The 27,592-nt window shown below is 40.1% G+C and overlaps 1 protein-coding gene across 1 annotated transcript in view; it reads right to left on the bottom strand.

The window, feature by feature from the left end:
• ADGRA1 (adhesion G protein-coupled receptor A1) overlaps positions 1–27,592 on the bottom strand; it is a 307,922-nt gene that overhangs the window by 267,558 nt on the left and 12,772 nt on the right. The window contains exon 3 of the mRNA XM_083443486.1: positions 3,503–3,574. Within this exon, the coding sequence (XP_083299612.1) occupies positions 3,503–3,574 (72 nt within the window). The remainder of the gene's footprint in view (positions 1–3,502; positions 3,575–27,592) is intronic.

Genomic DNA, 27,592 nt, shown 5'->3' with positions numbered 1-27,592 from the left:
ACAAGCCCCAGTTCGAATAACACACTAAGGCAAACTTAGGCTTGACATGGCAGGAAAAAAGACTGGAGAGGTGTACAGCAGTTGCTTTGGGAAACCACAGTCTCACTAAGGCAAGGATGATAAGGTTTGGCTTAGCATGTTGTGCAAACCAGGTGAGTGAAGACTTCCTAGCACCATGGTGCACCGCATGCATGTGTGTGTGTGTATTTACACACATACAGAAACACATACTTCTTGACAGCTATGTAGTTCTCCTGTTTGTTACAACAGCACTGTAACATTTCTCCTACCCAGTTAAAAAAAGAAAAGAACTATAAATGGCCGAAATATGAGACCCATTTATTAAAGCAGAAACAGTAGGCTGGTTCCCACATTGAGGTTGGTAAAGGTAAAGGGACCCCTGACCATTAGGTCCAGTCGTGGCCGACTCTGGGGTTGTGGCGCTCATCTCGCTTTATTGGCTGAGGGAGCTGGCATACAGCTTCCAGGTCATGTGGCCAGCATGACTAAGCCGCTTCTGGCGAACCAGAGAGTGTTTGTTTGAAGCAAAATAAGCCATAAGCCCTGGTTTGGAAACAACACTGAACCACTGGTTTTAGTTTTACACTCCTGTTTGCACAAGGGGAGGAAAGTTGGACCCATCTGCATATTCTCATTAAGTAATTAGCCATGGCATACAGCGGCAAATGGCCAATAGATTGCATTAATGAAATTTAAAATGCATTACATTGTTCACAGGATCACAAGTACTTTTGACATCCCTTGGAATGTCAAACACTTCATTTTGCTTTTCTCCTGGATCCTCCAAAATTCAGAAAATTAAACTCAAGTGCCTTATGTAAGCAAGCTTTGCCATTAAGCACAGGAAAAAGGGACGGGAGGAATGATCACCATCCAATTTAGTGGGAAGAAAGTTCTTCCTGACAATACATTAGAATCTCAACATAAAAGCATACATGTTCCCTTGAACACATTCAAGTACTCTCCCTTTAGCGCAAATCAGCCCCGTTTAATATTTCATCATTAGCTGTGGCCATCTCTGACATCTCAGAAAATCTTGGGGAGAGAGAAAAGAAAACCTTGGAAATGATTGCTGCACTTATTCCTCTCTCCTTTTCCTTCCTTTTCCTCCTTCCAAATTTAGTGAAGGTGGAAATCAGTGCTCCAGCTGATAGCCCTGCCCCATAGTTTAGAAATGCTTAGATTAATGAAATCAGACCTGCTTCTAGTTATGGCCCTAATCACAGTCACATGAGTCACAGTTGCCCTTTTAATAGTTGGCTGTTGCCATCAATTCATTTTATGTTAGATTTCTATTAGATACACTGCGCTCATTATCCTTACTGATATTATTCCTTTAACATAATGTGCTGAAATGGTGTCATCAATAATGTCTAGCACTACTGCGTAGTTCAATTAATCTTACTAGACTTTCACTTCTTAAAATATAGTGAAATGATTTCCCACATTTAATTTGCAGTGACCCTGATGAAACATGGCATGAGTCAAGATAACAGTAAGGAGAAGAGATGGGAGAGCCACTTTTGAGGATCAGAAGTAATTTTTCTAGTGAGCATTGTCAGTCTGCTGCCATTTTCCCAGTCTTTCAAATTGGATGGAAAAAGTGTTAGATCTCATAATAACAAGGAGCTTGGGCCAGGATGGTAAGATACAGATAATTTATTTGGAGCCACCAGGCAGCTTATTGGAAGTGGGAGTTTAGGCATTTCTGTCAGAAATGGCCAGAGGGCAAAGTTGCTACTAAGTGCTGAACCCTGGGGTTTGGGCTAGTTGCCATTATATCCTTTTTAGGAAAGTTGCTTGAGCATCTGGTGGCCAGACAAATCCAGTTACTCTTGAAAGAGACCAAATAGTTGGATCCACACAAACCCATCTAGACAAGCAGTTCAAATACATGTCCAACCTTGGGGAGGGGGCGACTCTATAGGAGGACATAAAGCAGAGCTACTAAGGCATTTGGCTGAGAAAAGGTGTCCTGTTTAGACAAAAACTAGAGGGTTTAAACAGAGAGGCTCAGGAAACTGCGTTCAACTCATTGGCCTGAGGTTCCACACTCGTCTAATATATGAAAGTCTCTACTCTGGTAGGAATTTCGTAACTACAATTTATACCTGATTGTAAATTAGACATACATATCAGTATTGCACCTGATTTCTGTGATTAAAAGGGGCTTTCTCAACTGCTGCAACAACCTCTGAATCTAAAGTAGAATGTAATTCTCTAAATAGATCTCTAGATGCCGAAGTTTGTTAGCTAGTCAGAGCAGTCAAGTTTTCTGAAAGTATTTTGTTTGAAATTTGGGATGCTTAACTATTTTATAGGCAAACAGACAGACATGTTATACTGAAGCCCTGAAGCCCATATTTGCAGAACATGCAAATATGGGATCTTAATTTCTTCTCTGGGATTGCACATATCCTGGATGTTTTCTTTTCCCTTCTGGGGGGCCAAAAGTTCAACTACAAGGATGATTTTTGGAAAGTCCATGTAAAGTATCTTTAGCTTGGAACTACAGGAACCGTATTTAGATTCATACAATATAATTGTATGAATTATATTTATATTATACTTGTAACCTTACAGGATGAATAATTAATCCCATCAGAATTGTTTTTCAGCAGACGTCTCTGCAGGAGAATGAGAAGAACTCATTCTGTAACTCATAGTATCTTCCTCCTGTTATAAACTGCTTTCCTTTATGTATTCCACACCATTGGTTGCAATGACAGAAATTTGAAGGTTCTGTCAATGTGATGATGTCTTGAGGATATGAGGTAAATTGCAGTACAAGGTGAAGAGGTGGGGGAAAGAACTTGACACAAGGATCATGTTTTCCACCCAGTTCTGTGTTTCTCATAACCTATGGTTGTCTCCTTGGATTTTTCAGAATAAGCCAAACATATAACAACACAACGGGGGGGGGGCATTGAGGCTATCAGTTGTCTGCCTTGGTCATTTAATACTACTAGGCACAGCCTGGTCCATTTATTCAGAAAGCCAAAACCACACTTACGTACTCTGATCCAGATATTTTGGGCTATGACTCCCATCAGCCTCAGCCAGCATGGTCAGCAGTCAAGGATAATGGGTGTTGGGATCCAAAACATATGGAGAGAACCAGGTTGAGGGAGGCTGGCTAAGACAGTAGACTGGGAACTCAAGAGTTAATCTAACCATGCAGCATATAACCTGGAGCGAAATCTTTTATTTGCCAACCTTCATTCCAACAGGTTATGCAAATGCACATTTCCTCCTTTTCATTTATTTTTGTTCCAAATTGACACAACTGCTTTAGTGCAGTTTTCATTTTCTTTATGTGTATTGCTCGGAAAGTCTGACCCAGAAACCCTAATCTTGTACACACTGCAGAGCTTCTGAGTTGTTCTGCATATTTATTTAAACATTTCAAATGATTACAAGAAACAGGGTTCGGGGGTGGATGGGTGGGGGGAGTTACAGGGAGAACTGAACAGCTACTCACAGTCTCTCCAAGAATCTCAGTCCAATGAAAGAGTTGTTCTTTAACCACAAGATCTTGTTGTTACTCAGAATTCTGAAAGGGAGTCAAAGGAAAGAATTTTGTTAATAGAACATGGAAGCAATTTTACTGATTAAAAACATGTAATTACAGTAAGTGACAGTTATGTAAAACACTAATCACAGTCTTCTCTGCTCCATTTGCATTTTCCCTTAAAGCTGCAAACAAGACCATGATGAACATATAGAATAATAAACAATTCAGTATGCTCCTGTTTAATAACCAAGTAGTCAGCAAATAAAATGTGCTGCTGCCCGTGATGAAAGTCCGAATAAAATTGTGTGTTTTCAGAATGCGCAACAGTAAAAGAAACAGTTGCCCATCCAGTTAAGAAAACTGAAGCAAACCCCCTACAGAGACTGTTATTACAAGCCTTCTCCATTGTGGTTACTGGCACGGCATGGCTGGATACACCAAGATTAAATACGATTTCCCCTTTGTACAGAATGCATACTGGGAATTCTTGCACAGGGTCAGAAATTGATTGGCCTCATCCTATGGAATCAGTTTCGGTAGAGGCGACATGAGGATATGGGCAAGATGTTTGTAGTGGTTCAGCACACACACAAATTTCTCAACTCTCGCCCATCATGAAAAGAGGAAAGTCTCAGCTGCTGAGGAAACCCCACTGCCTTAGCAACATTTCATCTCTTGCTGTGCCGCAGCAGTCAATTCACACCATTTCGAAGCACCATCATCAGAAGGCGCTTTTCGAGATGTGCCAGAATATTCATGACCCTCAGCCCCCAGCTCTCAACTGCTACCGGAATGCTGCCAAACATAAAATAGTGCCTTAAAAAATTGCCACACAAGCACTCACATAGCTTTGCTTGTGAGACAGAAACAACCCCTTGTATGGCACGCAGAGGTCAAACTAAGATGACTTATCAGATAGATTTAATGAATGAATGAGGTAGGAACGGAGACTATTAATTATCAACATGTCAGAGCATTGTCTTACTGCCCTGTGAATATTGGATGGGAAACAGAACGGAATAATGGGTGTACTGGAACATTGTCTACCCTACAGGACCAGCGTATCGTGTTTTGCCGCTTGAGGTGAAATGGGAAGGGCTGCCTTGACCTGTCACCACAGCATCCCTGCAGAAGCATCCCTTACCTACCTGCTTGGCAGTAGAGTGAAGCAAGGACGGGTTCCAGTGAGATCTATTTGGAAATCAGCACTGATGCAGGCACTACTTCTATATCAGTGGTGGAGTGGGCAGGGCGCCCAAGGCTTCACCCCATCTCATGGGTGGGCTGGCCCTGCTATCATATTTCAAATAGCTCTATTACATTTGCAGTGAAGTTTTAGGCCTTTGGGGGGGAACTGAGGCAAAAGAGCTTATATGAGACTTTAAAGTAGTCGTTTAATGTTCATTTGGATTTTTGTATTTGGGGGCTAGAGTAGTGTTTAGGGTCTTTTGTCAAGGAGTGTATTGTTTATTTGTGTGTATACATTAGTATTGTTAATTGTTTTGATTGTTTTTATTATGCATTTTGTGGTTTGGCTTTTATTATGTATTTTGTGTTTTGTATATTGTAACTTTGTTTTGGGAACTGCCCTGAGATATATGGTTATAGGACGGTATACAAATTTAATTTAATAATAATAATAATAATTTGTACTCCAATATTCTTGGTTTTTCTCCATTTGTACAGTGAGTCCTTCAGTTGGGGAAGACTGAGGAGAATAGCAACGGAATAATAAAAAGGGTATGAGGCCTAAATTGAGGAATGTTATAGACTAACTGGCTATAGATGGAATTTTTTAATGAAGGCCAAAACCAAGCTACATGACAGATGTCTGATCAAAGGTCAAAACTCTCCAGATTAAAATGAATCTGTTAACCTTGGTACATTTTTCCACACAAAAGCAGCTAAAAGATCCTTTTTTAAAAGTTCTTTGTGACTGAAAGAACAGCATTCTTTTTTTATCCACTTTCCATTTAATGGGGGTCATATGCTTCTTTCTGACTGATGCTGTCTCTGAAATGGAGACAAAATCTGAAAGCATCACGGAAAATTGTAAATTGTTTTTATGCTTCTTAAATTACAATTAAACTTTAATAATGTTAAACAAATAGCAGCCTCCCCATCTTTTATGAAAAGACATAAGAAAAGTTACAATAGACTGCAGTTTATTTGGAACAATGAGAACATACTTTCCAGAGTCTACATTAGAAGAATCTTGAGTTATATCTCCCCCAACTTCAAATATTCAGGAATAAAGAATATGAACACAAGTGCTTCTAATGGTCTTGTGTATGGTTTTTATTCATCATAAAGTTAGGTAATAGTCAGAGAAACAGATGCAAGCCAGATTAAGTCCAGGATGCAAACCAACAGCAGTGTAGTGTACTGGCTAGATTGGGGAGAAACAGGGCTAGATTTCTCACACTTACTAGGTAACTTGGCTTAGTCATTGTCTCTCAGCCTAACCTATCTCACTGGGCTGTTGTAAAGATAAAATCATGCACAGCACCTTGAGCTCCTTAGGGGAAAGGCAAAATAGCAATGTATTAACACAAACTCATTCCTCCATGACACTTATATCACACACGTCAAGCTTATTTGAGAACATTTGTTCTGTACTCCATAGCAATAGCTCCAGTATGTATGATGGGAAGGAAACAGGGGAAGACACATTTATCTGGGTATGGAGACCCATTCTTGGTCATCCCCATGTCACAAAATACACATACGGTACATATTTCCAATTAAAATTATAATTGGAAAATGTTTTCAGCATTGTAACTATAGGATTTTTAGAAATATCTGTGGTACAAATATTCTACTTTTCAGTCCTGGCTTGGTGTAAATCACAAGCTAACAATATTTTACAGACAAGCCTTTCATGGGAGTGGCAAGGCCAAGCAAGTTACAACAATTGGTTTCTTTTCCTTGCACAGAGGCAAACCCATACTCTTCACTGAGGACAAGAAGACCTAGTTCTTGCCTGCGAAAAGGGTAGGTGGGTTGCAGCTTGAAACCAAACTCTGATAAGGCAGTTATATACATAAAATAAATTCCTACAAGACTGAACAGTTCCAACCATACAAGAGCAACCCCTGTTTTTGCATGGCATGTGCTGGTATGATTTCAGTCATTGGAACCTCATCAGCTAGGACTTCTCACAAGTGATTTGGCATGCAGACTTGTGGTTTTGTTTTCTGCGGCAACCCTTCTCCCCTCAAATGCACAAATTGGGTCTGACTCAACTTTCACTCCATAGAGCTTCTGCTATGTCCTGTAACAAAACGCTGGCTTGAGAAAGCCAGACTTCAGTCATCAGAAACAGTTGCCAGGATTGTCACAAATCTCCTCTGACTTTCCTATTTCTTCCATCAAACTTTGCCCAAATTCTTCCTTTGGTTCTTCCCAACGTCAACCCAACACACTCTGCCACCATTTATCTCCAGCTGTCCTATTCAATTTTCCAGATTTTACCAGGAACAACCCTATATCTCAAAACATCACTGAGGTGGGAAAAGCTCTTCCAACCCGAGGATAGATTCCTCTTCTGAGGGGCACGTGGCAATGATGGGTGGAACCAGAGGAAAGAGTAGGCAGCGTAATAAAAATATTTTTTACTTTTGCACTGTAGGGTAGTTTCTACACATACCACTCTCTGTTCACCCTCTGGGCAAATAAAAGCCATTATTAGAGTTCAAGGACACATTGCAGTCATACAAGAATGCTAAAGGCATATGTGAAGCAAGGCCAGTGGTGGGTTGTAGCCTTGGGGAAAGTCCCAAGATTCAGATAAAGAGGACAGGTAGACTCAATTTGTTCCCTGGATAAGAGGTTCACTCCTCCCAGCCTTATGGACTCCACTCTACATTTGTAGGGTTTCTTCTCCAGAAGATATCCTGTAAGGCAATAGGAGCTTCTTATCCCTCCTGTTGCAGCTCTAGTAGTAGAGCAAAAATTTTAAGAGGGCAGTAATTTTTATAGGCTTACTTACAAGGCTGTGCTAAATAACTCACCCACATCTGCTTGCCTCTTTTGTTCATTTTCCATAAACACACAGCTCTTTAGTACTTAACTTCTCAAACCTGCTCATTACCTAATAGCTTATCATAAAAGGTAGATAAGTGATTTTGCTGAATTACATTGTCTTGAAAAGAATACCATTAACAAAGACACACAATGATATTAAAAAGTTCTAGATGATGCTACTAATGAGCTTTAGCTATGATAGTATTGTTGTCAACAGGCTAATACAATCAAGTTATAAAGTGGGATATTGTAACTTGAACAGAGAATGTTCTAAAATGACTTGTTCCCTACACAAGAAATGGTTTTTCTAAAAAAACCACATATATATTTTAAATTATTCATCTCAAGAGAAAAGGAAGAATGGGAACATTTACAATGCGTGCTACTGTGTAAAAGTAAAAGATCTTAAATTTTTAAAAGAGATTTCTTCCAAGCAACATACGTGCCAACATGGCATATATAATTCATTTGAACAGTTTTAATGCTACAATAGGTTGGGACAGTATTTACTAGCAAAACAAAAAACCAAAAAAGTAGCAAATAAAATACATCAACATGATTTTGATGTGAATATGAAGATGTCCTGAACACAGCTGAAGTTTCAAAGACCAGGAGAATAAATATGTGAATATTTGGTATATTTTACCCTTTACATGCACTGGAAAGAAAATATGAAGAGAGTAAGTATTAAGTGCAGGAATATATTTGGGGCGGGGGCAGCAACAGCAGAAGAAACTGCTTGCTGCTCAAAATGAGTATCTGATGTACTTGATCACATTAACCTACATTTAGTAGACATTTTCAGAGGGATGTTAGTCCGCCGCATGAAACACAACAAAGAGTCTATTACTACACTGCCTACTCACAGCACAGTCAGTATTTAAGCCACAGAGGTGGACCTAAGTGGAGACTGGCTTCCTCAGATAGGTCTCCAAAACCCCACCCACTAGTCTGGGTCACGATTGGCCAATTCGAATTTGCATTTTGGTGGGATATCCCAGAAGAACCCCACAGTCAGCCGGGTGAGTACTCTTGCCCCCCCTCCCCAGTTCCTGGGAAACGGTAAGCGGTCTTTAGCTCCACACTGTGCCTTTCCACTGTCATGCCTGCTTCCCCATTCTACTGAAGTTTACTGGGTGATGGTGGCAGCAAGATGGAATTCTGCTGTGGTCTTCATTAGGCAGCAGTGACAGCAGCAGCAACGTGTCCACCAGGGGCTAGATTCAACTAAACAACTGCACTGTTTCCCCCCTGCAGCCCCCAAAATCAGTCTGGGTGGGGTGGAGTCAGGAGAACTCCCAGAACAGCCCGGTGAGGGGAAGGAGAGGGGAGCTCATTCTGCATGGCAAACAGAAATGCTCAGTCCTGATTGAACAATCATAATGACATGATGCTGAATTCCTCCCACAGACATCTAGAACATGCATTGTTGTCCCGGAACAGTTCTGCAGGCATGTTCAGGAGCATCATAGGCCCCAAGACACCTGACAGCATTAGTTCTCTCATTCTTCTGGATCCTTAGGACCAAACAACACATGATGCTAAATACACCCCATTAGGCCCCAAATAGCTGTGGGGAAATGCCTCCTTCCCTATGGACCTTCCTGGGCCAGTGGAAGGGGCCCTCTTGGCAGTTCTCACTTCTAGTAGAAGGGGCCACAGTCCAGGAAAGGACATTCTCTGTGGCAGCCCCTAAATTGTGGAATTCCTTCTGGCTTTTTCACCATACGACTTTTGGCAAATGCTGAAGATGCACCTTTACCTGAGATGTGAAATTAGTCTTCTTGGGACTAATTTATTTTTAATTCTGAATGTTAAACTAGGACCTGCTGGTGAAAGGTGAATATCATTATATTATTACAATTATTATTATTATTAAATGTTAATAATAATAAGCAACAACATCATTTTAAAAAATCAATAGCAGGAATTGGGGGATTTATCAGTATTAAAACATTCAGGGAAAAGAAATTTAACCCCTTCCATTCCCAGCTGCAATCTTGAGGCAAATGCAGCAAGGGAGCTATTAAGCCCAAAGCTCCCATAGGTACAACTGGGAATGTGTGCTGAGCTTCAAAAAGCCATCCAGATGAACTGGGCCTTTCCCTTCCCCACCCACATCAGCCCTGAACTCACACTGATGTAGATAAAACATAACAGTCTGAACATACATACAGAAACAGGGCAAATATCATTGACAGCACATAGGAAAAAAACAAATTGCAAATCCAGATGTAGCTTCCAGGGGAAGAGCAATGATTATTCACACTAGAAGCAACTTGTCTGGAAGCAGCCTTGCATTTCACTTTGTATTCTCTTTCTGTCATTCCAAGCAAAGGCTTTTGCTAGCAGCCCAGGATCTAAAGATTTCAGTTGGTAAGAATATCCCAGGGCCCACCTGTAGAGAGTTAAATTACTTAAATGTTAATATCTCCATGGATTCTCCTTCGCTGTATCTTTGAGAAGGTGGCAGGCAGGGGCACCTTGGCAACACTTTCCTAGTCCTCTTGCTATTCTTGCTTTTGTGCAGCAAATAGGAAAAGGGTTCGTTTCAAAGTGGAGTCAGGGGGAGATGTAAGCAGGAAAATGTTTGATATACTTTTCTGTTTTCTGCCATGTCCTCCATCTGCTGCTCTACACATCCTTGCAAGTGCATAGTTTTGCTGCACTTCTTAAAAACTCAGCAGACAGAAGCAGTAGATATACTACAAATTGTCTGGAGAGAACAGCAGAGAAATGGGAGGCAGCTTCAAGTACAGAACATCAAACTGACTACATGATTGTTGCATTTAATTTAGTTTCTCTGTGGCTCTGACCCTTTTTTATATTTATGCACTAAGGGCAACTCACATTTACTTGCCAAATGCATTTCCTTGGCTGCATTTCCCACTGCAAATGTTAGCATTTTAAAAAGTGTGTACATAATCATTAAAATACCCATGTACACATCTCTGGGGATGCTGATCCATCTGGGCTACTTTAAAAGAGTGCATATTCATCTGCTATTCACAATTTATGTGTGTTTATTATTGCTTACTGGGAAAAGCAACATTATTATTTTATTTTTTTTAGAATTTGAAATAATTTACAAAATTGCCTAGCTGTTATCTACGAGACAGTACATGCATAGGAGGAAGGGCCCTAGTTCAGTGCGAGAGCATCTCATTTGCATGCAATAGGTCCCTATTCAATCCCTGGCATCTCCAGGTAGGACTGGAAATGTGTCTTGTCTAAAACATTGGAGAGCCATAGCCAGTCATTGTGGACAACACTGAATGAGATGGTCTAACCCAAGTATAAGGCTGCTTCCAATACAGATCTGCCAGGCCCTCTGTGAGGACTCAGATGAGGAAAAGGCCATAGATCAGAGCTTCAGCTTGTGCAAAATGCAGCAGCTGAACTGTTCACTGGAGCAGAATATAATCAACATGTTACCATGCTATTGAAAGACTTGCACTGGCAACCAGTTAGCTACTGGCTAAGTTCAAGGTGCTGGTTTTGGTGTATAAAGTCCTATACAGCTTGGAACCAGACACCTGAAAGACTGTCTCATCTCTCACATAACCAGTCAATTACTGCGCTCTGCAGGAGAAGGCCTCCTACGGATGTCCTTTGTAGGAATCAGGCCTTTGGAATGCCCTTCCCTTGGTCATTAGTCAGGCATCATATATGTTGCCTTTTCAATACCTACTGAAGACCTTCCTCTTTCAACAAGCCTTTGAACTGAACATATTTCCTGGCCAGCGTCTGTATTGGACTTGCTTTTATTACTTTATTGCTCCCTGGGCTCGCTTGAGGATGGGAATCAGCACAATGCAGTACCACCCACCCCCAAATCAGACAGCTGAGCCCAAAGGGTATCCTGGTCAGTGGTATCAAAGACAACTGACAGGTCAAGGAGAATCAACGAGGACACACTCTTCCATGCAGGGTGACCAACATAAGTTTTCATGCCAAAACCACAACGGAGATGGATCATGAATATCAGTCTCATTCAAGGGAGTCAAGATCTGGACAGCAACCACCCACACTAACTAAGCCCAGTATCGAGGCATATGTGTATAATTAAAATGCCTATAACAAATAATTATAGCTACAATATTAACACCATAAAATGTTAAAAGCAGTATGAATCATCATCAGCTTAACAAGACAAGTTTGCATAGTTTCCAGAAAGTCAACAAATTCAAACTCAAACAGGCTGGGGCAGATAAGAAGTTCCAGACACTAAGGCCCAGTTCAAATATTCAATTAGCGTTACGGGTGTAGGCAGTTTGTGTGAAGAAGCTTGCAAAAAAATGTTTTTTGGGTTGTAAAAGTTTCCTGGGGTCATGAAACTCTGTAAAGTCCTATTCACACTAATTAAGGAATACATACAGGAAAACTAGCTCTGGCTAATTTCACCACTGAAAATGTGTGATCCCATTCCAGCTCTGCTGATCTTTGGCTCTGGGATAAAAAAAAAAAATCATTGAGCTGCACACTACTCCACATCAAGTAGCCAGATGTGTAGAACAGTCTCAGTTCAATTCAACTCAAAGTAGTATTAAAATGGGTGCTTGCATAAAGTCTAGTGTAGGCATTCCATGGACAGCAGCCTGCCTCCTTCTTCCCAAATCTAAAACTTCAGAAGTGCCAGCTTGCTATCATGTGTATTACAGAAGAAATAGGGCATTTCCCAGCATCTGAAATGCATATTAAAGAATCATATCTAGAATATGAATGCTAGTCTGATATAGCAAAACAGCAAAGGATCATGTATAACCTAAAGACTAACAATTGTAAGCTTTATGACATAAACAAGTTATCAGCCTTTAACGGCACAAAGCTCTTCGTTGTTCCACAATAAAACACACAAGCCCAAGAACCATGAAAAACCATGCTAATTAAACTATTTCAGAAAAGCAACACAATGGACCATTCTACAATACTTGTCAAGAACTCATAAACCTTTGAACCATAGATCCAATTCAAGTAAAACATATCATTTCTGTTTGTTTTCTCAAAGACAAATTTGACTGCACAAATATTACTAGTTCTAAAGGTCGGGTTTATAGATCAGTCACGACAGGAAAACATTGCATAGAACCTCAAAACTGCAATCAAGTGTATCCATGAAATTTAACACCTGGGAAAGCTATTGCATTGGCAAAGGATTATGGAAACTGCTCTGATAGTATAAACAGTAGGTAAAGAAAGTTAGAGCTAGACAGTGTTCAAGCTACAAAATCATAATACACTAGATTAAATAATATCACAGTTCTAAGAAGAAAACCCACCACATTCCTTATTAAGTCTGTATATTTATTTATTCAGTTTTCTGGCTCGCTTCACCCCCAAAGCTGGGAAAGGGCAAAAAAAACCCACCAACAATTTAATTCAGCTAACATGTAACAGTGCCAGCTGGACCAGTGCTTGAAAACTATATTGGGCTGGTATTCAACCAAGTTTTACTCAAAGTAGACCCTCTGAAATTAATTGACTAAGTTAGATCGATTAGGTCTACTCTTGGCAAAACTTAGCTAAATATCAAACCCAAGTCTTCTCACATCAGACAAGTGACCCAGGTTTTTCACAGGTTACTTCCACCTTAAGCTTCCTCCATTCTCTGCCCAATTCTGTGTATAAAAAGCCAAGAATAGAAGAGATTCTTCTACCCTGCCCTCTGAAAGCCCTTATTAACAGCAACCATGAAAGAAAAAGCCAAGAGAGAACACCATTCCATCCTTGCTTGGACGACTTACAGATAGCAAAGATGTCAATATTGCTCTTACAATTCTCCCTCAACTTATCCTAGAAAGGCCCAGATTCGGCAAATCAAGTAGTGGTGTAGAATAATTATTTAATGGGCCAAAGAGGGGAAATCCAGAGACCTGCACTACAATCCTAATCATGTTTACTCAGAAGTAAGTTTCATTGGCTTTGAAAGGATTGCAGTGTAAATTAGGAGACCTAAGATTCCAATTGCTTGATTCATAGTTCTAGGTGCTACTCGATATATACTGCTTCCACCTTAGGTCATGGTAAGTCTTCAGGTAAAGGAGCTGGAACAGTAACAAGGCAGAAACAAGTGAAAACAATGTTATGCTTGCATTTCATTCTGCTTCACAGAGAATGAGGGCCAAATTACAGTGGTGCCAAATGTGTCTTTGTATCTATGGGTGCAGGGTGGGTTGGTAGGCTTAAATGCAGAGAGCATTAGCTGTGGGTGGACTGATAATTAATGGAATCAGAGCAGAAAGGGAATTTAACTGATTTCTCCACTGCCCCAGGGCAGAGAAAAGTCCATTCTTCCCCTCCACATACACACAGCAAATACAAGCTTCGGAGCTGTGATTTGAAATTCTCCCTTTCCTCAACAGAAAGAAATAATTTGCATTGCTCTTTTGAAACTTAAAATCCTGTTTAGGGTTATATCTACATTTATGAAAAATAAATTACTTCTCTGCCGCTTGTATTAGTGAAAGGTGAATATGGAACTGTGGAATCCTGGAGCTTGGGGTTCCATTTCCAGCTTAGCCTGGCACTGTGTCCAATTTGAACAGATCACTAACTCTTCCAGTGCTTTGGTCAAACTATTTGGGAAATGGATGTAGCATCACGGAATCCTTATGGGAGTCAACTACTTCACAAGAAGGTACTTTAAAACTGCTCTGAGAGCCTCCAAGAGAAAAAGGTGCTACAGTTATTTGAATGCACATAACCTACAGGCACAAAAGGTGCGAACAGAGATGCATTTCTATTTACCTTAGGAAAAAGAAAAAGAAATCATGCTTCTGTTTTTACTTTGTTTTTGTTAAACAGTAGCCAGATTTATGAGCCACTGGTGTGGAAGTGGGTTGACTGGATGACAAGTTGTAGTAACATGAAGTAGGGATTCTACAAAGGTTACGTGTATTGCAATAAATATTGTACATATAAGTAACATTTTGACTATTCCTTTTTGCATTAAATGTTTTCACCGTAACACAAAGACGCACAAAGACACACAATGATGAAGTGATGGCTGTTGTCTGGTGCACTTGCAGAAAGGTGGAGTTACAGCCACTTGCAAGTGTTTCACGCATGTGACTCAGCAACTGTTGGGATTTTTGATGCAATCCTAAACACAGCAATGGAATACTTAAAGGCTGGACACTTGCTGCAGACTTCCATAGTTCTGCTCTCCAACCCCAAGTAAATGTCTCCTTCACATCTGATTCCTTTAGTGCAGAATAAATTAACTAACTAAGAGTAAATTAACTAACTAAGAGGAATCCTAGCTAGATTTACTTGTAACCCATGAGGGAAGTCCTGGTTAGCATTAACCATGATAAGCACTAATGCAAATGATAATGTTGCATCATACTTTAAGAAGCAAACCACAGAAGGGTTGAAGAGGATGAAGAGGTAAGGAACATGCAACACACTTCTTACCATGGTCAGGAGTTCGGAAACATTATGCCTTTTATAATAATAATAATATTTTTTTATTTATAACCCACTCTCCCCAGCCAGGGCTGGGCTCAGGGCGGCTAACACCAAATATAAATTACATTAAAACGTAATAGAAAACAACAACAAACACACAGTTAATTAAAATACGGCTTAAAATACAGCTTAAAATGCAGTCTCATTTTAGTAGTAGCCCATAAATCAGGACCATAAAGGGAGGAAACATCAGATATTCACCCGAGCCAGCTATCCATGCTGGTCCTATATGGGCCAGCAAAAAAGCCAAGGGAAAATTTATTTACCAAATCCCATATAAGGGGTCAGAGTGAGTCTAAGCCGAAGGGCAGGCGGGACAGCTCCATCTTGCAGGCCCTGTGGAAAGATGTCAAATCCCACAGGGCCCTGGTCTCTTGTGACAGAGCGCTCCACCAAGTTGGGCCCCTGGCCCTAGCTGAAACCAATCTAACCTCCTTGAGGCTTGGGACCTCCAAAGTGTTGTTATTTATGGACCTTAAGGTCCCCCGTGGGGCATACCAGGAGAGGCGGTCCCGTAGGTACGAGGGTCCTAGGCCGCATAGAGCTTTAAAGGTCAAAACCAGCACCTTAAATCTGACCCTGTACTCCACCGGGAGCCAGTGCAGCTGGTAAAGCACTGGATGAATGTGATCCCACGGCAAGGAGTTTCTGGGTCAGCTTCAAGGGCAGCCCCATGTAGAGTTACAATAATCAAGCCTGGAGGTGACCATCGCATGGATCACTGTGGCCAGATCAGGGCGAGAAAGGTAAAGGACCAACTGATTAATACGGTGGAGATGGAAAAATGCCACCTTTGTTGTGGCTGCAACCTGTGCCTCCATAGAGTGAGGCAAGTCTAGTTGTCGACATAGGCACTCCACGAGGGTCAATAAGGAGGCTGACACTGTTTTTTTACAATTAAGGGATTTGGACATGGCCAAGTGGGAACCTTCAACAAAACACAACAGGTTTTTGAGTTCTAATATAGCAAACATTTTAAAGAAAAAAGAAAGGGTGGGATTGGAATCTTTATTGCTACCCATCTCCTCAGATTTAGCACAAGTCCATCTCTGCCTACCCACCTGATACAGTCAGGCACTCTTGTTCCCCACACAATCAAGGCAATGCATTTGTTCCAAAACTAATCTTCTTGTTGCCAGGCTATGAATGACATTGAAGAGGACAGAGGAAAAGCTCTGGAACACACACACATGGTTGTGTGCACACATTTATTTTCACCCAGGAAACTGTACATTAACAAACAACCCTACAACCTAATGACAAGGATGAATTTTATTCTGGTAGATAGTAGTAGGCAGTGAGTTTCTAAAAGAGACAATTACTGGATAGAAGGACAGCTTTTTCCTACAATTGTTCCCAGAATTTACCCAATTCCACCCTCCCTGCTCCAAATGTGATATCCTTTCAATTATCCACAAAGCCAAAGCAACATACAATATTGGTTTTACTTCTTCTCTTCCTTTTCATGTCACCTGACATGTAGCATGAGGAGAAAGAAGAGATCTCATGCCAGCAGAATGTAAGGGGTCTGTACTGGCTGCCTAATACCTCTGAAGCCAGTTTTACCATCTTGTTATTTACAATAGAAAACCCCAAAACAACTCTGGACCAGGTTACCTGAAAGACTTCCTTCCCCTCCACTGTTCAGTAAAGGCATTAAGATCAACAAATGGAACATTGTTAGCCTTATCACAGCCTAATGATTTTGGTCTGTGGTGAGAGAGAGTCAGGCTTTTTCAGTGGTGGCCCCAGTGTTATAGAATGTGCTCACTGCTGAAATATAAGAGGACCCAACCGTATTGGCATTCCAGCAGCTTTTGAGTACATATTCCCTTGATATATCAACCTGAATCTCCTCTATCTTAATTACTGTAGTGTTTTAATGGAAATGTTTTATGACATATTTTAAATATGTGGGTTTATATTTTAATGCTTCTGCAATTGGCTGCTCATCTTTGTAAACTGCTTAAGCAGTATACAAATTAGCACACAACAAAAGCAATTGCTTCCCAAACCTGCTAAAACATTGTACATTGATGGTGTGATTTTTGCCACTAGGAGTTGCATTCATAGAACTGAGTTTACCACACGATTTTGCAAAGATGACCGATCAGAAAGAAAGTGGATTATCAGCTAAAAATATTTAGAGCTGGCAACATATTTGAATATGACATTTTTATTTTGACGTTGGATTGAAACAAATATACAGTACTGTATAATAAACGGAAGGGTCAGCAAGCTTAATACCAAAGAGGTGCAATTTGGCCAGGAATGGTACATTAAGCTTATTTCCCCCCATTAAAACTACTACATCATTTATTACTTTCACCTAAATTTAACCATACACATCAGAGCATGGAAAGAAAAGATTACCTCTAATTGTTACAATATGTCTCGAAAGCAAAAGCTTTATTTCAGGATCGTCATCTTCTAGAAAATTCATTCTTAATGAGAACACCAGATTAATTTCAACTTAAACCAAACTTTTTTAAACCACACTAAAACAGCAGCAAAGTGCAGTATCCAAACATGTTCAGGTATTTGGCCTCAGCGTCATGTGATCTTTATTGTTTCATATTTTCTTAACCACTCAGCCATGAAACCAAGTGGTTTGGTTCTCTGTTTCCAGTCACTTAAAATGAATACTCAATCCATGCAAAAAGTATTCAGTACAGATGCAATGCAAGTCAGCCTGAGCACCAATAGGATGAGTACTCAGACTCCACTGAACCATCTGAGTTGGCCTTGTGATGAGGATGCATATTGTCATTCGAAACTATGGACACAACTGCAGCTGGATCAAGGCAGACATTTGATAGCTATTGTGTGGCATATTCTGCTAATGTGTAGGGCACAAGAAAATAGGATTCTTTACAGAAATTTCTTCATTCCATTGCATGGTTTGGGTTAGAAATGACTGGACATGCTTTCTCATTCTGTATCAGCACACATGATCTGTGCAGCAACAGAAATATAATGGTATTGGCATGTGACAGGAGGACACCAAGCTGTGCTCTAAAGATGCTGGCGATGCAATGGACCCCACAAGGCCTCCAAAACAAATGTGGCACAGTCCTGTTTTCAATTCTGGCCAGATTTCATCATCTACATCAACTTTGTCTTGAAAACAAAAATACACAGAAGAAAGTCTCCCCTTAACTTCTATTACCCTTTCTGCTGTTCTTTAGGTTCACCTCCCTGTTATGGTTTAAAAACAAAACTCAATAAAATATTGACAAGCACCTAACTATACTTAGCAGAGCTGCTGGACCATGGGGTATCTCAGGCTGCAAATATCTTTCAGATTTGGATGCTGCCTGTGCTGGTGCTGGGGAAGGTTATGTCAGTGAATCAGGCCCTTTACTTGATGACATTCCTAAATCTTGAAGTTATAATTTCAATTCTTCTGTTTCGTTTAAAATTCAGTTGTCCCTTCTAGCAATTGGTTGATTCCATCTTCATCCCACAATCCTTCCAAGCACCTGCCATGACATTCTCAAAACTATCCCCTCTTCTTCTTTTCAGCTAGCATTTTTAAATTATTACTTTATAGGGGTTGAGTATTTCGCCTTTAGTTTTCACTTGCTATGCATGAAGTTTATATGAAGCTGATTATACTATTTAATCAAAAAATATATAACCCAGGAAGTTCTTACCCATTTCAAGATGCATTAGCCTTTGTTGATAAAAAGAAGATTGTACTTTTCCCTCAGACCAAAGTGCTTAAACTTTGACATGCGAGGTCACTACCTGAAAGGAAATGTCAATCTCCAAATCAATCCGGCCCTTGACATTCCTAATAGAGTTGCCACTGTCTAACATGATTCTGACCTTTCCATTCCCTGCATCAAATACCTTTTCTGCGCTACACTTGCAATCTACCAGCTTAGGTACTTAAAAAATCGCACTGTAGCCAAGCGTGTTGTTCAATATTTGATGTTCCTTTCGTTTCACCCCTATCTGAAACCTTAGATATCATTCTTCCCAAAAACAGTGTTCTAGCCACTTACCTAAATAATAAAAACCAAGCACCTAACACTTGATCCCATGTGCACACACTAATACTTTCTTCCCATCTCAAGAATGTTCAAGTTGTATTCTGCCTTTGTTTCTTCCACATTAGCAAAAGCATACTCCATTAAGTTGTATTTCATTTGTTCTACGACGGCACAGTATAGTGAGCATTAACTTACCACCCTGCCCAATGCCTCCTGAAACATTTACATGTACAGTTACTGTGGTTGGCTAAATTGCTTTTAAAAATAACAAAGTCTGGCAGTAATATCCTCAAGGAATTCCAAAGCCTTTGCAGGAAATCAATGTCCTGGAGCTACAATAAACTGAAAATGAAGTTTGGTTAATCTAAGTGTTTCCCCATTCCCGCAGATGTAATAGGTTTTGAAACTCTTTTAAAACAATGCTGTCAGCCCGACGTGTCTTGTTTTCTAGAACACAATCAAATATTCTCATACAATCTAAGCAACTGGCAGCTATTTGCCAGGATAGAACACAGTCAGAACTATAAGAGACCAACGTGGCCCTATGGAAATTGGAACTTTTGTCAGTGGTAGAAAGTTGACAGGTCTCTTTTAAATAAAGAATGGAAAGTCAAGGCAAAAGAGATGGTGAAGTATTGGTTACAAAGTATTTTAAAATGAATTTTGGTATACTAAATGCAAAACCTCTAGGTTAATAGAGGCTATAGAATTAGTAACTCACTTGCCACCATGATATAAAAATGGTTTTCAAATTTTTGATACACTGAAATATATTTGAAATTGTCAGCATTAAGGGAATACATTTTTGAGATAGACTTGCTATTGTCGGAATAGTAACTGCTCTGCCTCGACTAGTCAATGTGTTGTTGGTTAAGTCTGCTCACCTTCCTGGGTGGGCAGTGTTGTGGCCAGGCCCCGGACCATGCTAGTGATCCGACCAATGGCAGGCCGGATTGCCCAGCTGCCAGCTGTTGGCCAATGCCAGCAGTCCTTGTTTGGGTGTTCACCTGGCAGTGGACCCAACCAGCCATTGGGGATACTTGGGCCTGCTGCCAGGGGTCATTAAATTGCAGCCTGCCTGGCAGTCTCTGTAATTAGAACTGACTTAATGTTCCCACTGTTGATCTGTTAGCAACTCATAAAGCCTTAGTTAGGCTCTATTATCCTTCATTGCTCCTATGTAGAACATCTAGCCCTTTTTAGACCAATTATCCTCAAAAGAAAAAACCTCCCTCTCACTTTGCCACCAGAATTGCAGCCTGGATAATCTGAATTTGTTGTTTCTTTTTACTCATCCATGCCATCACTTTCATCTTAGTCAAAGCTAAACTTGTTGATCTTTCCTCTACAGCTGAGTATTTTACCATTTGCATGTATAAGTTGTTTGCTTTTTGAGTTAATCAAGTTGAATATTGATTTACATGAAAGTGTGGATCGGACACAAGTTTAACTGACTGGACATGGCAAGCAGTGTTAGAAACTGAGATATGAAAGCTAGGAGCTAAATGGCACCTTATGCATAGGTTATGGGCACAACAATGGAATGTCTAGGCACACTTTTTTATAACAAGAATACAAAGCTGAAAATGAATGAACTGCAGCTAAAATATTATGTCTTTTTTCACATGGTCTAGTCCTTCCCCTGCCCACCCCCCTAATATTTTTTAAAGGGTCTCTTCTCCGGTCTTCAGAGAGCAGCTGGAAATGGGGAGGCAGGAAAAGGTCCTCCTTTCCTTCCACTCTGCAGTTTTAATCTGAAATCTTAAGCGTGGTACTGTACCCAAAGGTCAGAAACTGCTTGCGCTAATGAAATTCCCTGTTGCAAAATGCACCTGAAACAATGGGAGTTTTGAAAACTGATGGCAAGAGTGACTAACCTGTAGCTCTCCTGATATTGTTTGACTACATTGGCCATGTTGGCTAAGACAGCTGGGAATCTGTGTCTAACATCATCTCATGGGCCACAGGTTAGCCACCCATGTGATAGAACCACAGCCTGACATGTGCTTAGGCCAAAATACTTACCGTATATCTCTCTACAATGATAGTTGCTCTATAAATGATGGGGTGCTGGTCATTATTTAGGGCAGAAGTGGAGAACCTGTGGACCTCTAGAAGTTTTTGGAGTGCAACTTCTATCATGCTTGGTCAATGGCCATGCTGGATGAGGTTGATTCATTAGCAAGTTCCCCTTTCTTGCTTTAGGGGGACATTAAGAAGCACAACTACAAACTTCTCTAAAGACGAAGGAAAAGACGCTAGATGGTGAATATTGCCTTCTTGGACAGCCTGAAACCTAAGATGACCAAATGTAGATAAGGAGGGGGCTCTTGTGAAATGTAAATGAGGAGGGGGAAATACAGCAAGTGTACTATGTGATACACTGTGCTTGCAACAACAACAAAAATCAAATAGTCTACACATGTTATATGAAAGTAGCAACATCAGTTTAGGAAGAAATCTGGAATGTTTTCTTTAAAGACAAAACTGAGCACATCATCCTTTCTTCTACAGAAGTTTGTGTATCAGGAGATAGGTGATCCGTTCACCTTACTGAAAACCTCTTGCCTTCCCAAGGTGTATATCTGGAAGGAGAAGACCCCTTACTAGGCAAAGATTTCAGAATTCTATAGACCTCTCCTTCTGCAACTGCAGAAGAAATAGAAGGGGAGATGAAGGACTAAACAAAAGTGGAATGCCAATAGACAGTTTCTAAACAATTTCTAGTCAGCTACTTTGGCTACCACCACTTCCTCAGAAAGGGCCTCCGGCAAATATTGCAGCTGACCAGAGACACACCCAGCAGGTAATAAATTGTTTCATACAAAGACTTTTTGAAAATGTATGTTTTTAGTGCCTCTTGCAAACTTTAATACCGGAAAGTAAAAACAAAATTACTGATCATAGTCTTTCTTTTTATTTACTTAGATTGTTGCCTGGAGTGTGATTTAAGAGCGCTCCTGTCAAGCTTATTAGAGAATGTACAATGTTTATACTGTTATATTTCCCAAGGCTTCTAGCTATATTTTATTACTCACACTAAACCCAAGTATACATTCTTTGCAAACACAAGAGAAATAACTAGTCATATCACATTATTGTTTAAGGTGGAAAAAGAATAGCTGAACAGTAGTAATTGCACTAACAGTAGCAAAATGCACCACAACCATCTCTCAAGAACATGTGGCTTCCAAATTATTTACCAGTTCAGCAAATTATCACTTCATCTTTGAATTGAACATACTTTAGAGGGGAGAAATACACCAAGCAAATAAACAAGGAGGCTGCAATCCTACAGAATAAACCCCACTCAACTCAATGGGATTTACTTCTGGGTATGTGTACACACATACACATGTGTGGGTACACACACACACACACACACACACACATGATCACACTATAAAAGTCTCCTTGTAGCATTTGCTCAGTTCCCAGGAGAGTTCTGTCAATAGCATCTAACAGTTTCATGAACTCTCAATAAAAAATTAAGGGCTTTCCCCTCCTCCTTAATGTTCTGGAATGTTAAGTCTGTAAACCAGCCAAAAGATTTTATATGCTCAGAGTGTTTTTATATCCTTTCAATAACAAAATATATTTCAAATGGCTAAAGGCTATCCCAACACTATTGAGCATCTGGACAGATTTCCAAGAGCTGTAACAATGCACCTTTATCTTTAAATGCCCTTTAAAACTTTTCAAATGTTAAACTTTTTTCATACAAGGCCACCATTATCTGGCTAATATATTTTTTAAGCGATATAAATCACATTTTCGTAAAGGAAGAAGTGCTTTTGAACTCAAAATAGACAGTTTTAGAATTTAGCAATGCAGTTTCCTTCGAGAATATCTAAAAAAACTCACCACAGGAAACTGCAGTTCCTGACTTAGGGGAAGTGGATGGAAGGAAAAATAAAACAACAAAATGTGCAGCCAACCTGAACATGCTAGAAAACAAAAGCAAGTAGTATACATTGTCCTAAACAAAGGTTGTATTAAAATAGCAACATTACTTGAGGAATAAATCTGGAATGTTTTCTTTAGAGGTAAAGATAAACAAATTATCACAAACTTACCAAGTGATGCCCTGCAGGTACAGTACTTAGGCTTGGGACTATGAGCTAGTTCACATGTCATGATAAACTATGGTTTAGCTCAACCTGTATGGCATGCAGTAAATCTTGGACTAATACCCTTCCTCCCCCCTTCTCATATCACCATCTGACACGAGACCAGGAGGAAGGATTCAGAAGCATTTATTTTCACTGTAAGTAAAGCACAGCTCCCAAGAATCATAGTTTAACACTATGATCAAGTTTCCAAAACAAGTTATGAAGCTGGCCAGATTAAACTAGACCTAGTGGATATTTAACCACAAGCCCTGACATGGGCAAAATGGGAAGTGGGAACAAAAGCTTCTGAAGTCCTCCCAGCCTCATGGGAGGAGAAGGAGGAGCCCACAAGCCCACGTTTCACTACAGCTCATGCACAATGCACTAAGGTAAAGGTAAAAGGTAAAGGACCCCTGGATGCATCACATTTAAAGGCAATTAATTAATTAATTACACAAAAATAAAGTAACTGAAGGCAGAACAGTTGTTCACCCTTTTCCCAGTGCCAGTCATAAGCACATCACAAACAAATAACATTAAGGAGAATATCATAACTATTTGAGAAGGTCAGTAATGGAACAATCTGAGATTGTGAGCTCTTTCCTATAAAAAAAGAGAAAACATTGACTTAAGATGATCCACTGGATTCCTTCCAAGTCCAGGATTTTTATCTTTGCCAAGGTTAATATCCTTTCAAGTGCTCAAGAGGCTTCTCCTTCCAGCTACTGATCTCTTGGAAAACCTGACAGGTTTATTGCTTTTTTTGGCACTGGATAGCAGCACAGGTTCAAGTATTAAAAACAAAAATACCAATGGAAGAAAGTATCAGCAAGACAACCAGAGGTGTGGGCAACATGCAATAAATAACCATATAGCAAGTTTTTTTCCTCTTGGGATTTAGATTATGAAAATCCAGACTCCACAGATTCTCCTCTATAAAATCCAAGGAAAACTACTTTTAAAATCTCAGCTTCCCTAATTCATGCCATCTGCCTCAGCCAGTTCTGAAATCACGAGTTGAGACTTTACTTTCTTGGAAAGGGTTAGTTTCTCTTCAGACCAAAGTTTACTAAACTGTCCCTTTCCATCTTCCCCATTTTGAACCCCTTACTTTGTTCCTAGTTTTAAGAAGCTGTTTCCAACTCTGTTGAAACTTCACACAGGCTCTGAACTTAGTAACTGCACTCAACTAAATAGTCTTCTTAATATTTTATTATTCAGCCGTGACAGCATTGGAGGTGATGAGGGCTTGATATTTCCCTCAATGGTTTATGAAAGCCGAATATAAGAAAGCAATGGTTTTTTAAAAAAATGGTCTGTCTTCTCAAGGTCTCTTTTTGCTGCTATTTTGCAAAGGAAGCTTGCCAAGCTGTTAACATCTAGAAGTTTTACATGCTTAAGATTCAGCACTTTTTAAAATACCAAGTTAAAAAAGGTTTCCCCCCCTTAGCCAAAAAAAAAAACCCTTCTGTGAAAGTAATATAAATGTACTAGTTGTTAATGAGCACAAACTCCATATTAAGTAAGCTATTTCTTTCAATATAATTGTTCACACACACTCTGCAGTAACAGTGCAACGCTGAATGGTTAGGAGGCAATTTCTCTGTCTTGAGACTCCTTGAACTGTCAAAGCAAGGCAGCTCTGTTAGTAAGTTTCAAGCTGTAGCTTCACTTAAATCACCATGCCTTTAGGCAGCCTCGGGTTATGCTCTTTTCTCTTTACCTTCATGTTTAGTCATGGTCCTGTCCCAAATCCGAACTAGATGACAGGAATTTTAAAAGCCTAACAATATACGGATGGAGCAAACCAATTCTCAGGGTATCAGTAAACTTTCTACAGTAATTTCAGTAACCGGGTTTATCATTCAAAGGCAAAAATCTATCAGTTTTCTTCAAACACAAGGATCAAACATTGCAGAAGCAACGGAGGTCAATTTTGACCATCCACAGCTGCCTATTCTTTGACTATTATGTCCAATACCTGATTCTCAAATGTTTTGAAAGTTAAAATGTCTGCATGTTCTGGAGGGCGGGATAGTTTTTCTTTAAAAATAAAAGGGAAATAGTACACAGTAAACACAACAGCACTTTCACCATCTATATTGATCATGGTTATGATAATCAATCATGGCAATGATCATCAGGTATTTCCATGTCATGTGGTAGCAATGAAATCTTGAGCTGTCAATTTTCTCTTACATGGGAAAGTATGTAGTATGTAGTATGTAGTATGTAGTATAAACTCCGACAACTGGGAAACACTGACCTGCGAGCGCCCCGGTTGAAGAACAGCCTTTACCAAAGGTGTCATGGGCTTTGAAGACACTCAGACTCAGGACACAAGGAAGAAACGTGCTAAGAGGGAGAAACGCTTGACAAACCCTCACCATGATCAGCTCCCACCCGGAAACCTATGTCACCATTGTGGAAGGACGTGTGGATCCACAATTGGCCTCCACAGTCACTTGCAGACTCACTGTTAAAACTGTGTTCATGGAAGACTATCTTACTCGGCTATGAGCGATCACCAAAGAAGAAGAAGGTGGGGGGAAATAGGTCCAGAATTGAAAATTTGCTTTCCTACCTAACTTTTCTCCCAACTATGACACTAAATAAAAATGTATAAAATGCTCAGTCGGCTAACAAATTCATTCATGCCAATAAATTCAGAGTTTCACTAAGACATTGAAGGCATTAACATAGAATAGACTACAAGAATCATCTACAACTCCCTGCAATGCAGGAATCTTTCACCCAACATGGGGCTTGAACCCACAACCCTGAAGATTAGGAGTTTTGTGCTCTACCAACTGAGTTATCCTCATTTGTAAGCCTCTCTGGTGTTACAATGTCTGAAATACCTTTACGGAAAATAAACATTCCCAATACAATACATTTCTCTAAGTTATTGCCATCCAGTATGTCTTGAAAGTAAGGGTTTCAGTCCAACAAAGTACTCATTTGTTTTAAAGGCTGTTGCTGACAGCTGTATAATGTCAAGGGCAGTGGTCACTCATTCAGTACACAGGATGCTGTACACAGGATACTGAACTCCCACCTTTGCGGCAATGAAGCAGGAGCCAATTTAGAAAAAATCACTCATATTGCTTTTTATTGGAGGATTGCCTTTAAGATGGCAGTTGGCACTGAAGCAAACTCTGCATGTCATATTAAACTGTGGTTTAAAAAAAAACTATGGTTTAATGTGAATGAAGCATGTGCTGTTGTTGCACACTACCCTAAAAAATGTATGGTGTTCCTTCTTTGCTCCTGCCATGCTGTAGATGGAAACAAACCAAGAGTCTGACTTGCCGTGCTGTAGAAACCTGAGGTAGTGGTTGGTTTCTCTCCAAACAAACCATGAGCAGTAAGCCAAAAAGAAACCTTGGTCACCCCTCATAGCTTGGAGAAAAACAAAGCCTGAGCCTGAGTATGACAACACAACACTTTAAATTTCAATGAATGGCCTAGTATCATCCTATGTACTGTTCTTCTAGTTCAGGGATAGCCAACACAGCGCTCTCCAGAAGTTGGACTATAACAGCCCTAGCCAACATTAAGGATGGTGGGAGCTGTAGTCAAATGATATCCTGACGGCAACATGTTGACCACCCTTGTTCTAGGCCAGCGGTTCTCAACCTGTGGGTCCCCAGATGTTGTTGGACTACAACTCCCATCATCCCTGAGCTCTGGCCTTGCTAGCTAGGGGTGATGGGAGTTGTAGTTCAACAACATCTGGGGACCCACAGGTTGAGAAAGGCTGTTCTAGGCAGACTAATTCTGTGTACCAGACACCCACAGGCTTCATGGGGACTGTGACAAGAAGCTATCACATTCAGTATAATGACCAAACTTTAAAACCATAATCACAATCAAGGTGCATAGCACTAATGGCGCTTTTCCTTCTCCCATCCCAGTGTAGCACTATGATTTTAAACCAGTGCCAGAAGAAGCTGCTTCCTGGACAAACCTTTAACAAGATAGTGACCAAGATGTAAACTGAACAGCCAAAGGGCAGAACAAAGCCTTTCAAAACCTCCAATCAGCAATACAATGCCGTAAGATCTGGGCTATATAGCTGAATTGCAAAATTCAGAGAGCTTCAAATTTTAAAGGACGGCTGGTATGGTCTTTCTTGGATCACTTGGTATTTCAGAAAATGCAAATGATCCAGGTTCACCTTTAAATTAAAACTGAAGCGAATTTCTCCTCCATGCCTACTTGCCACTTAGATGGGAAGCTTCTGCAAAGCTACAGTAACTGAAATGGTAGCAGAGAATTGGTTTGCCCAAGAATAAATAGTCTTGTAGAAACATAGCATTTGGAAAATGTAACGAGTTAGTTTGATTTTTTTTAGTTGGGTTTTATAAGCAACTATGTCTAAGAAACATTTGGTATTTACATTATATGGTGAGCTTTCAAGGCAGAATCAGCATTATGAACTATATCAA

This window comes from Podarcis tiliguerta, assembly GCF_965153285.1.
Source record: "Podarcis tiliguerta genome assembly, chromosome: 5".
Lineage (NCBI taxonomy): Eukaryota > Metazoa > Chordata > Lepidosauria > Squamata > Lacertidae > Podarcis > Podarcis tiliguerta.
This window is presented reverse-complemented; position numbering and strand designations above follow the sequence as displayed.